Source organism: Nanorana parkeri, unplaced genomic scaffold, assembly GCF_000935625.1.
Source record: "Nanorana parkeri isolate BGI_ZX_2015 unplaced genomic scaffold, ASM93562v1 scaffold277, whole genome shotgun sequence".
NCBI classification, from domain to species: Eukaryota; Metazoa; Chordata; class Amphibia; order Anura; family Dicroglossidae; genus Nanorana; species Nanorana parkeri.
In genome coordinates, this window is record NW_017306545.1 from 542,035 (window position 1) to 554,323 (window position 12,289).

A 12,289-nucleotide genomic window follows, 5' to 3' on the forward strand; every position below is an offset into this window, starting at 1 on the left:
ATATATATATATATAGGCCCATGACCAAGAGGGGAGCATGGACTGGTGGCCACACTGGAAGCCTGACCAAAGTAAAAGAAAAACAACTTTTAGAAAAAAAGATTGACACATCAATTATTATTACTATTGTTATTATTGTTAAGAATATTATAATGATAATGTTTTATACAAACTCATAATAACTTCACAGTTCTAAGTACTTATAACTTGTCAGTATGTTAATCCAGCTTTTGAACGGATGATGGGCTATAGCAAGGAGGAACTCCTGGGGAAAGAACTGATAGAATTGCCAAAAAGTGACAAGAACCGAGCAGACCTTTTAGATACCATCAATACATGCATCAAAAAGGGAAAGGTAAGCTTGCTAATGGCTGCATCAAAATTTGACATTTACATTTAATTTTTCCTATTTATTTTGTTTTTGCCTGGGCATTTGCAGGTAAGTCTAGAATCAGAACTGAAGAAGGAGATTACACAGTTAGGTTGAGATGTTACAAGATTCCCTGTTTCTGAAGTATGTAGCACTTGGTTGGAGATTAGGTGCTGTTGCGCTCAGTATGAACTGCAAGGATCATCACCAATAAGGTTAGCCTGGCATTTAAGGGTTATGGTTACATTAAAATAAGTGTAGTTCTCTTTAGGGTCACGGGAGGACATATACTAGCGTCCTCCCGTGACCAAAAGCTCAGTATACCGCGAGCTACAGCTGTCAAGATCCACCCAGCTGTGTGATTGACAGCTGGCTCTGCCTATCTAGAGGCAGAGCCAGCTATACCCGCCCCCTCTCCCGTTCGTTCCTCCACTCAGCGCTGGAGGATCAGAGCGGGGGACGGGGGGAATCCCTGCAGGGAGCCGTGAGTGACAGTCACAGATCTCTGCAGGGACATAATCGAGAAGTGAGCAAACGACGGTATGTGTTCGCTCACTTCCCGATCTACTGAGCCGACCTGTGACAGTTTCATTGTTACACGTTGGCTCGAACTATGAGGTTGAGTGAAAATCACTCACCTCATAGTTCTCCTTTAAGGGTAGGATTAGGTTAAAGTACATCTAACGCCAAAACATTTTAATTTTTTTTATAGAGTAGGGGAGGGTTAAAGTAGAATTAAACTCCATAGTTTTTGAATATATCTACTGCTAGCAATTAGTAGATATATGCAAAAACATTAAAAAAGAAAAAAGTTACCAAAAAGGTTAACACTTACCTGTGTCTCCGCCGCGCGCTCCAGTCCAAAGATCTGAAGATTCTCAGGCGGCCGCAAAGGACCATGGGGTGGGCACATGTGCAGTGCAGATCTTTAGCCAGGAGAAGAGGAGGGACACAGGGTAAGTCAATGCAGGCAGCCCGTCAACGTGCGTTGGACCTAGAAGAAACAGCAGTCAGCGCTGTATCAGCGGGGGGGAGAAAAAAAAATTAGACTTTAATGTCACTTTAAGACCTTAAGGATTTTTTTTAACCTCCTGTTCTGACTCAAGTGGAGGTGAGGGGATATCTTTCAAATTTGAGTGATATACCATTTTATACAGTTGTGGTGGGAACAAGTGTCCCCATTGGAAAATTTCCCCTCTATTCCTCTTCTGGTGGCAACTCAAACATTTGAATTTACCCTCACTTTCATTCCCGGCGATAATGGTGATAGGGACCGTTGGAGAGAGATAGAATCCCCCTAATAGGGACATCATTAAAGGAGAACTATGAGATGAGTGATTTCCACTCACCTCATAGTTCTAGCTGACCTGTGACAATGAGACTGTCACAGGTCGGCTCAGTAGATCGGGAGGTGAGCGAACACATACCAGGTTCGCTCACCTCTCGATCCTGTCACGGCTCTCTGCCGTGACGGGGGAGGGGATGGACTCCCCTCTCCCCGCTCCGATCTGCCAGCGCTGACTGGCGGAACTGACGGGGGAGTCTAGATAGGCAGAGCCAGCTGTCACTCACGCAGCTGGGCGGATCCCGTCATCTACGTCGGGATCCACTCCGGCTGCGGCGTCTCAGTATACCGCGAGCTATAGCTCGCGGTATACTGAGCTTAGGGTAACGGGAGGACGCTAGTTTGTGTCCTCCCGTTACCTTAAGGAGAACAATAGGGAAAAACACTGACCCCATAGTTCTCCTTTAAAAACCTGACCGTGGTCTAAGCCCTCATTACTCTTTCCGAGTATATAAAAAAGCACTATTGTCTTGTATACTTTAAGCTTCTGGGTCAGGTAAAATGGAAAGTTTTAAGGTTAGGTTAAGGGTTACGTGTTAGGAGGAGTTTAAGTATTGAGGGTTACCTTTAGGGGTTAGGTTTAGTTTTAGAGTTCATGTGGAAAAAGGGTTTAAATTAAAATAGACAATTGATCTCGCACAACAACAGCAAAATTGTCTGCAGATTTAAAGTCAAGATGTGACCACGTCTCTTTAATTTTTTTTATTATTTTACTTTACCTCTGAAAGGAATGGCAAGGGATTTATTATGCAAGACGGAAATCGGGAGACAGCATCCAGCAACATGTGAGAGTCACTCCTGTAGTCGGTCAGGGAGGGTGAGTATTAACATCATCAGGTGGACTAAGTAAAATTGCATTTAGGAAAACCTTTTTTCCCTTTAACAATTTGGGTTCCGGCTTTCTGGAGATTCTGTGTAATTGCTATATGCAAATACAAGCACACAGAGGGGACCTTGGTGAACTGGGAGATACACTGGGTCTTTGGAACACCGCCTTTAGAAAAATAGAGCTTTGTTATCAGCATCAGAAGAAAAAAAAACATGTAAGTTTTAAGCAGAATTGTATTTAATTATGCAAATCAAAAAGTGAGGTGTAGCTCATTTGAGATCCAAAGCCTTTTTATCTCTTTATAGTCCTGTGCTCCCACTTATGATTTGTGACTAGGAAAAAAATACCTATTTCTCTTCCGTTCATTGAAGGACACAGTGATAAAGATCTGGAACCACAGGGTTATATCGCCAACCTGCAGGAGAAGGACGCTAGGCACAAAACAAAAGGCACAAAGGAGCCTAGGGGCAACCTCACCTGCTGAACAAGTCTCCAGTTTTTTGTCTAGTGTCAGGTGTAAGGAGCTAAGAATTTTTCTCTAAAATGCCTTCCTGTTTTTTTCGTTTGTTTTGTCTGGATCTTCAAGCAAGTGTCGACTGGGTGACACGCTGGATGATTGTGGTTTAGCTGCGACTACTCCATTTCAAGATGTTCACATATGACTGGGGGTGTTGACTGCCCAGGCACAGTACGCCACACTGGCAGGTGGCGCCCGGACTATGGTCCGTATCGGCCCATAGTCCCTGCAGAACCTGATTGTTTGGTTATGGTATGTGCATCTACCCACCTGGCGTCGACGTCTCCTCGGCTGCTGGTCCCTTCGTCGCCTTCCAGGGTCGCCTCCAGCATGCTCTTGGACAGTAGGTATTGGGCTGGGGGTCTGGCGGAGGTCCATGTGGCAGGGACATCTGGTGCTGTGGGCTATCTGGCAGATAGTTCCCCCTGTCCAGTCTCCGTTACCTCCTTGGGATTTACATTTGGTGTTGCAGGAGTCTACTCTTAAATTTTGAGGGAGATTCCGCTTTTAACTTTGTCTCACTAAGTGGTGTTTTTTTGTTGCTAATTCCTCCATTCAGAGAGTTTCAGAGCTGGCGGCCTTGGCGTGCAATTCCCCATTTTTGGTTCTTCATAAGGACAAGGTTGTGCTTTGACCCAGGTCATCATTTCTTCCTAAGGTCCTTTTGGCCTTTCATCTTAATAAAGATATTGTTTTGCTCTCTCTTTGCCCATCTTCAGGACAGGATGTGGAGAGACATCTCCCCATGGGACATTGGAAGGAGAGAGCTCTCCATTGTCTGGATGTCATTCAAGCTCTTCGTGTCTATTTGGATGTTCTGGCATTTTTTTCTAAAACGGATTCTCTGTTTGTGGTCACGGATGGTCCTTGGGAGGGCCAGGCTGAGTCTCATGCCACTATCTCACTCTGGATTCACAACACAATTGTTCAGGCCTATGCTGTTTGGGGTCAGAAACCCCCCTTTCTTGTCACGGCTCATTCTACTAGGGCTGTCACGGCGTCCTGGGCTTTTGGTCATAGTGCCTCAATTTCGCAGGTTTGTAAGGTGGCCACTTGGTCCTTTGTTCAAACCTTTTCCAGCTGCTACAAGGTTGATGTTGTGGCATCTGCGGATGTTAGTTTCGGGCGCAAGGCTTTGAAGGCGTCCCTTTTAGATGGGTTTTTCATTTTCTGTGTGGGGATAGTTTTGTTGCCCACCGCTCATGTTGTTCTGCTTTGCGATGCCCCTGTGGTTCCAGTTCTTCGCCACTGTGTCCTTCAATCAACGGAAGAGAAAATAGTATTTTTGTACTCACGGTAAAATCCTTTTTTTCTGCATTCATTGAAGGACACACACATCTGCCCTCTCTATGTATGGGAGTGTTCTTCTTACTGCTTGTTACTTACTGGAGACTTGTTCAGCAGGTGGAGGGTTGGCTTTTCTCTGCACTGGCAGAACTCAGTGAAGCTGCCCATACACTGATCGAATTTAATCCAGTTCTTGATGAACCAGACAGAATTCACTCAGTTTATGGCCAGCGCTACTCAGCTCTGCCAGCACAGAGAAATTAGCACATTTTCCAAGTCACAAATCATAAACCAGCCAAAATTCGCTCATTTGGTGGCCCTGTCTGCCACCTCTCACCTGTCATCCTTCAATTGAAAAATCAATGGAGCCAGGTGGAACATTGTGCACTGAACGGCCCCTGCATCCAGTCAGATGCATGCATTGTTCAGGTATTTTGACAGCCCGACTGTCAAAATACAATAGCTGCAGTGGAAGATTCCTCCATTCATGCAGGCTAACTCTGGTGTATATTGGACTAAAAAGTCATGTTTTACACACCCTGCACAATTGCTCCATAATGAAATTGGAGGTAAGACTATGAAAATAGAGCTTTTTAGTATAAAGTCTATTTGACTGTATAGCTACTTGTGTTTGATTGGGCTTTAAGCAGACTAAGATATCTAAGGACTTGTAGTAAAAGTGAAGTCTGAGTTCAGTCTATTTGGGAATAGGAATTGTAAGAAGAGAAGCAGATATTTTCTTACATTCATTTATTACCAAAAAACATACATTTTTAAATTATTTCAGGTATATAAATATGAAAAATTACATATAAATCATATTTACAACTTGCAGCCAGCAGATGGCAGACTGCATGGAACTGTAGGATTATAAAATGTTTTCGTTACCCTGGGAAATATTCTTGCAAGTAAAACATAACAGTTAGGTATTTTCCACTCAGCAGTTTCATAGCTAGGACACTTTGTAAAATACACTCAAAGTTTATTTCTTGCTGATTACATATGTCAGTGTTCTACATAAACGTCTATCACCAGTGTGAGTACTATTTACCAAACTGATTGTTTTCTTCTTATATTTTGAATAGCATTGATTTAAACTGTGCCATGCTCTTCCTTGATACCAAATGACTGTTGCCATAACGTTTTATTTTTCTTCTCATTTTGCCAACACTCTTAAATCCCTATTATGACTTTTTTTCCAAAAAAACTAAACATATGCATATAATATTAATATAAAAAGACCAGTCTGCAGCAGCATTGTAATGTGTATAGAGTGGTTGATAACCAGTTGGGTGGAAATGGCTAATTGTTGCCTGTTTATATTTCTAGAAAAATTAGACATTTTGTGTCCATCAAGAAGCTGTGCAGTGGCAGTGACAACAATAAACAGGTACGACTGCTTTTCTGTGCAAAATGAAACCACATTTATTACCATGTCCTCACTTTTATGTAATTATTGTTATGCAAGCAATCTATGGACATTATAGCTTTGCTCCAGTGCAACAAAGGATCAGATGATTTTTATTTTTTGGATTACTTTTTGGGTGGAAGTAATTTAGGTATTATTATTATTATTATGACTTTTACTTTCAAATGCATTTCTGCAGTGATTCTAGGACACTCGACTGTAGACCGCAGGTGCAAGTAAAATGTAGTTTTATTAAGGGCAAACGCCATACATCTCGTTCCATCCACAGGGTAGACCTCCCCTGTTGCACAAGATAGCTTCCCTCGTGAGCCCTCACTCTGCTCTCTCAGCAGTGTGTCCCAGCGGTCCTCGGGTCACTGGCCTTCCCGACCTCTCCCAGCCTTCCCTGGCTGTTCCACGTGTCCCGCACGCACCTTAGTCTGCTGTGGCTCTGTGCTTCCTGCACCCACACAACTCCCTCTCCACACTGAGCACTGGGCTGGCTTCTAATAAGGCTGGTCTCAGCCACTTGATCAGCCCAAGCTGGTCATTGGTAACACCTGGCCCCAGGACTTAAATGTATGAAATGATAGTTTATTAGATTTTGATAGAGGAGGAAAGTATGAAACCCTGTGTCAAGGTTATTGCTATGTCTGTGTCCCCATTAGGCATTGTCAGTTCTGTCCTTGTCCTGACTATTGTCACAGATACAGAAAGTGAGGGGAAACTCGAACATTTTGCGTTGTCAACTGAGTAAGAGATGACGCAAAGTTCTCCAATAGGGGCACCTGTTTCAATGACAATTATCTAGGATAAAAATTCAATTTTCTGTGGAGAGATTTCCCCTCATCTCCTGTTGCATCTTCAGGACAGGATGTGGAGAGACATCTCCCCATGGGACACCAGCAACAAAAAATAACCTGATAGGGGTCTTCTCTGCAATATCTAGGACTAAAAGAAAAAGTTTTGGATTAACATAAAGTTTAAGTAATTCTATCATGAGAGAGGTATGGGGGCTGCCATTGCTGGTCTCCTTTTGGAATTAGCTTGTTGTCTGGTTGTGTCTGGAACAAACTGCCAGACCTGGAACAAGTGTTCTGTAAATGAATGATAGAAAAGTACCAAAATTCCTTTTCTCTATACATATTCTGGGTCAGAGGTTTAGCATGTCAACCGTAGAACTAGCATCCTCTAAAGGAGAAGTCAGCAATGGCAGTCCCTATTATTCTCTCATGAGGGTTTCCCTTTTACAAACCCCATCAAGACAATCTGATATAACAAAGCAAGAATGATGTGTATGGTTCTGTATACCTAGATGTAAATTGAATGGATTGTTTTGTAGGCCCTCACACTACATGATTATGGAGTCTTTGGTTCAGTGTTGTGTACAAAGTAATATTCATAAGGAACCCCATGTATAGTTTAAAACATGTGATTGAAATAGCTATTTCCTTAAAATAGAACTATGGGGTAACTTTTTCCCCATAATTCTCCTTAAGGTCATGGGAGGACATATACTAACGTCCTCCCGTGACCTAAAACTCAGTATATAGCGGGCTATTGGGATCCGTCCCACAACTGGGACGGATCCCGACAATACTGTTGAGATCCATCCAGCTGGCTGATTGACAGTGGGCTATGCCTATCCAGCGGAGACTCCAGAGCCAGCTGTGCCCGCCCTCTCCCCAGCCCGTTCCTCCAGTCAGCGTTGGAGGATCGGAGAGAGGATGGGGGAATCCCTGTGGGGAGCGGTGACTTACAGTTACCGCTCTCTGCAGGGAGATGATTGGGAAGTGAGCGAGCGGCATTATGTTTTCGCTCACTTCTCAATCAATAGAGTCGATGTGTGACAGTTTCAATGTAATTCACTCACCCCATAGTTCTCCTTTAGGCCCCGTTCACATATAGCGAATTGTCGCGCGATTTCCGCCGCGATATCGCGCATTTTTGCCGCGCGATATCGCGAGAAGTCGCCGGCCAATGTTATTCAATGGAGCTGTCTTAACTCCATGTCGCGCGTCGCTCGTCGCGGTCGCAAGTCGCTTCTACCGGACCCTTTTTTCTGCGGATTTTGCACGATTTTACTTTTTTTCTATGGAGCCCGACGGGGAAGGTCGCGCTACCGTCGCTGGAACGTCGCTGGAACGTCGCCCCGAAAGTCGCGCTATCCCGGCCGTGCGGATCCGCTGCAAAAGGTATGTCGCTATATGTGAACGGGGCCTTAAAGTGACATTAAAGTCACATCCCCCCATAAGCTGCTTTGAGGACTTACCTTAAATTATGCTTCTTGATCCGATCATCCTCTTCTTTCCAGTGGTTTTCAGGAGTCACTCCAGCGCAGGTACAGGTTTCTGATCCAGCGCAGATTCCTCGGGTCCCACGGTGTCTGTCCGCGTGCACGCTGCCAGCTGCGTGCATTGACTTACCCTGTGTCTCTCCTTTTCTCATGGCTGAAGATCTCTACTGCGCATGCCCATGATCCTTCACGGCCGCTTGAGAATCTTCAGATCTTCGGACGGGAGCACGCGACGGAGACACAGGTAAGTTTTTACCTATTTGGTAACTTTTTTATTTTAAAAAAAAAGTTTTTGCATATACCTACTGCTTGCTAGCAGTAGATATATGCAAAAAAAAACAAACAAAGGTTTCATTCTACTTTAAGGCTTCCTTTTTGTTATTGGAAAAAATAAAACTAATGGTTAATAATGTTTTGACTCTCTAGCAGGAAATGAAGCCTGTAACAGATGCTTCTGTGTGTTTGGGAGAACAACCTGAGCACAGTTTCATACAATAAGATTGCCTGCCTTGCTTTAGAAGTAGTTAGTAACTGCATTAGAATGTAAAAAATAATCCAAGTGCAAAAAACTCACTATTACATATGTTTATTGCCAATTTTTTCCATCTGATCTATTTTCAAGAACATTGCTAAGTTGGCTTTAAGTCCCTGTTCACACCAGGGCAATTGGAGCTCGTATTTTCCAGCACGTAAAAGCTCCACACAAGAAATCCTATGGATTTCTATAGTCCCCGTTCACGTCTCAGCATTGTGTTGCGCTGAGAAAAAAGCTGGTTGCTGGAAAAAGGTACATGAGCTTCTTTTTTGGGCAGATCCGCCCAATTGGGAAAAGGAAAAAGGGTCACATCGTGCTAATCCCCTAAAAAAAGACGCATATTTACAGGCTTGTGCGGAGCTTTTCCGTGCTGACAAATAGGAGCTACAAACACCGGCTGTGTGAACTGGGACTTAGTAATCAAATTGGTCAGTACCCACCAAAGTGATCATCAAAGTGCTTAGTTGCCACCAAGTAATCATCACAGTGCCCAGAGACTGCCAAGTGGTAATCATAGTGCTTATTGACAACCAAGTATTCACCAAAGTGCTCAGTTATCATCAAGTGAAACAGATAAAGCAGCTAACTGACTAACCTAATATTTTTCTTGATTTTTCCAGATCTATAAGATAAGCAGAGATGAGAAATACTCTGGAGAGAATGCACTTACAGGTTGATTGTTTTCAAATGTTATATTAATATGCAACCAAATATTTTTGAATGACAACAAATCATAAAATGTACTGTATAATATGTAGCTCTTTAGCTTCTGCAAAACTTCAAACTATATTGGTTGTTGAGGACCATTATTGTAAGAAACATAAAGCAGACCTACCAAGTGACAAGTCCAATGTGTTGTTTACAGTCAGATTGAGGAACAACATATACGTCTGTAGGCATCCTTGTACCCCCTGTAGGCCTTTCCTGCGACCCCCTAGCCGAACCTACTCAGGGAAAAAATGGCTTTTCTTTGTCGATCATTATTGTTTTACCCTGAAACAGCTGGCACCTGCAGCACTGCTCAACCCTTCTCCAAAGGGCACAAACGTTCAACTTGCAGTTTTATTGCACAAATTGACTCTCCTCCTTCTCTGTGTCTCAGCTAATACTGCTCAAAACAACCAGCCAAATTGTATGTTTTATTCTCTCCAATGGGAATGGGAATTTAAAAGGAAGATGTAAAAGGAATGTAATAAGAGACCCCTTTTAATTTGTACTAGGATAGGGCACATCTAGACCCAGGGCCATGTATGTAATATATATTGCAGTTTGTATTCTTAACACTTTGCATAAAACTGTATTTTTACATTGTCTTTCAGAGTCCAATTCCCACTCATTTAGACATAAGAACAGAAGGAAAGAGTCAATAGATGTAAGGTCGATCACATCACGGAGCAGTGACGGTAAGAAAAATGACCCGATTCCATTTCTAACAAAAAGCTCACAAATAGATTATTTTCCACATAAAAAGATTGAGACTTATAAAAATTTGTCAGGTTGGTTTGTAAAAACTGGAGCAACACAGGTGGAGGCATTGCCAGTAGCAAACTGTGACATTTTCCCCATTAATTTAATTGTGTTCAAGAATGAGAATGAAAGTTAATCCTTAATTGGTTGATGTAAGATAGTTTTTTTTCCCTGCTCCATTTTGCAAATCAACAGATTTAAAAAAGAAGTAGAGCCAAACTTTTTTTTTAGGCTTTACTTCTCTTTTAGGTCACAAGAGTATGTTTACTAATGTACTCCTGTCACCCATTGTCTGCTATATGCTGACAGCACAAAGGAAAGATCCTGACCATATTGACATGATCCACCCGGTTGTCTGATTGACAGCTGGCACTGCCTCTCTAAAGCCAGAGCCAGCTGCGCCACCCCACAGGGGAAATCCATGTGGGGAGCGGTCACTGACAGTCACCGCTCTCTACAGGGAAAAGACAGTGAGCTGAGTGATTGGTGGTCACATGATCATTCAGCTCTAGATATAGAGACGGCAAGTAACAACTGCAGTGTCCCATGCCAGCTCTAAGTATGGGGAAGAGAATATTTTACTTTCCTAATTCTAATTCTTTAAAACAGTGGTTCTCAACTTGTGTAACCTCAGGACCCACATTTGTCCTTGGTCATTAAGTCATGAACCAAGAATGCGGTACCGCGCATTCCGATGCGGGCAATAGAACTGTGGATGGGAGATGCGTTTGGGGTGCCATTCAGATTTGAACGGCAGTGCAATGCACCTTACACCTGAACACATGGTAGGCTTGATTGCGTGGGACTGTGCGATTAACGCACTGTAGTAGTGTGAATGGGCCCTCGAAAACACTGACACACACCCACAGACACAATATCACACACTCACAGACATTCTCTCACACACATACGCACTCCCAAAAAAATTTACATTTTTAAAAAAATCCACCCAGTCTCCCCATCTTAAGAGAGCTGGAGTGGATCCTCAGCCTGGGGTCTATTGTGGGCTGATGTGCTGTGACAGAGATCCATCCATATGTGCATCCACTTGTGCAGCTCCATTGCGCATCCTGTAGAGATGCCAGGAGCCAGAATGTTACATCACTCCAGTCCAGGCACCTCTACAGGACACACAAGGGATCTGTAAGCAATGCACTTATGGATGGAGCTCCCTGGTGGCCCTAGCTCACCCCACCTCAAGCTGACACTCGGCGCTGGGCAGCATATTTGAATGGCTGCCTGGAGTGATAACTGACAGTGCTGCACTAGGTGGAGGCAGAGGAGCCTCTCACCTAGAAAAGCGGAAGGAACACGGGGACCCACTGAACACGAGGTTGCGACCCACTTTTGGGTCACGACCCGCCAGGTGAGAACCAAGGCTTTAAAATAACAAATGAATAGGTTTGATGTATTTATATAAAATCACTGGGACTTGAAGTTTTCTGGATATACATTTTACTATGTTTGCATTTATTAAATCTAAAATGTCTTCAGTTACACTTACATTCTAAAATTAAAATGTTGTGGAATCTTTAGGATATACAATTTACTTAGCCAGGTTATTTTTTCTTTAATGGCATTGCTATGCTAGTTTAAAAAATTAACTTATGAAAGAAGAAATCTAGAGGCATTTGTGTGTACTGTCATTGCTTCACGTGCATCTTTTATTTTAACCATTATGAACCACTGGCTCAAAGGAGAACCATTCACAAAGAAATATGTATTCAGCCATTACTGATCTCCTTCAGGAAATGGCAAATACGTGACTGTCATGTCCATCGACTGGATAAAGAGGAAGAGTCCTGACTTCACTTGTTGCATACTTTTGTCTGCAATTTATAAAATATTGAAGCCAGAGATAGCTAGGAAATTGGCATTATATGAAAGAAATCAGCAATGGCAGCCTACATATTTCCCTTATAACAGGTTTCATTTAAAGTAGCAAATTCAGACATTTCTCAGTATGCCTTACTGATGAAGCCTTTGTAATAACTATTTATTTTTTACTATACAGCAGCCAGTTTACAGAACCACAGGTATTCATCAATGGCACGGATTCACACCATGACCATAGAGGCTCCCATTACAAAGGTAATGACAAAGAGCTACATGTATGAACTTTTCCTGTTTTCCATCAGCAGGAGAGCTAGTTTATTCACTTGCAACAGACAGAGGTGGCACATCCACTGACCTGATGGGGGAATTGTATCTTTATTATATGGACACCTTTACTGT

At 42.9% G+C, this 12,289-nt stretch overlaps 1 protein-coding gene across 1 annotated transcript in view; it reads left to right on the plus strand.

Annotated features, from left to right (window-relative positions):
• The window catches only part of PDE8B (phosphodiesterase 8B), a 118,246-nt gene that overhangs the window by 84,395 nt on the left and 21,562 nt on the right, over positions 1-12,289 (plus strand). Inside the window, exons 8-13 of the mRNA XM_018557266.1 lie at positions 215-355; positions 2,444-2,532; positions 5,678-5,738; positions 9,208-9,259; positions 9,907-9,984; positions 12,069-12,145. Of these exons, the coding sequence (XP_018412768.1) occupies positions 215-355; positions 2,444-2,532; positions 5,678-5,738; positions 9,208-9,259; positions 9,907-9,984; positions 12,069-12,145 (498 nt within the window). The remainder of the gene's footprint in view (positions 1-214; positions 356-2,443; positions 2,533-5,677; positions 5,739-9,207; positions 9,260-9,906; positions 9,985-12,068; positions 12,146-12,289) is intronic.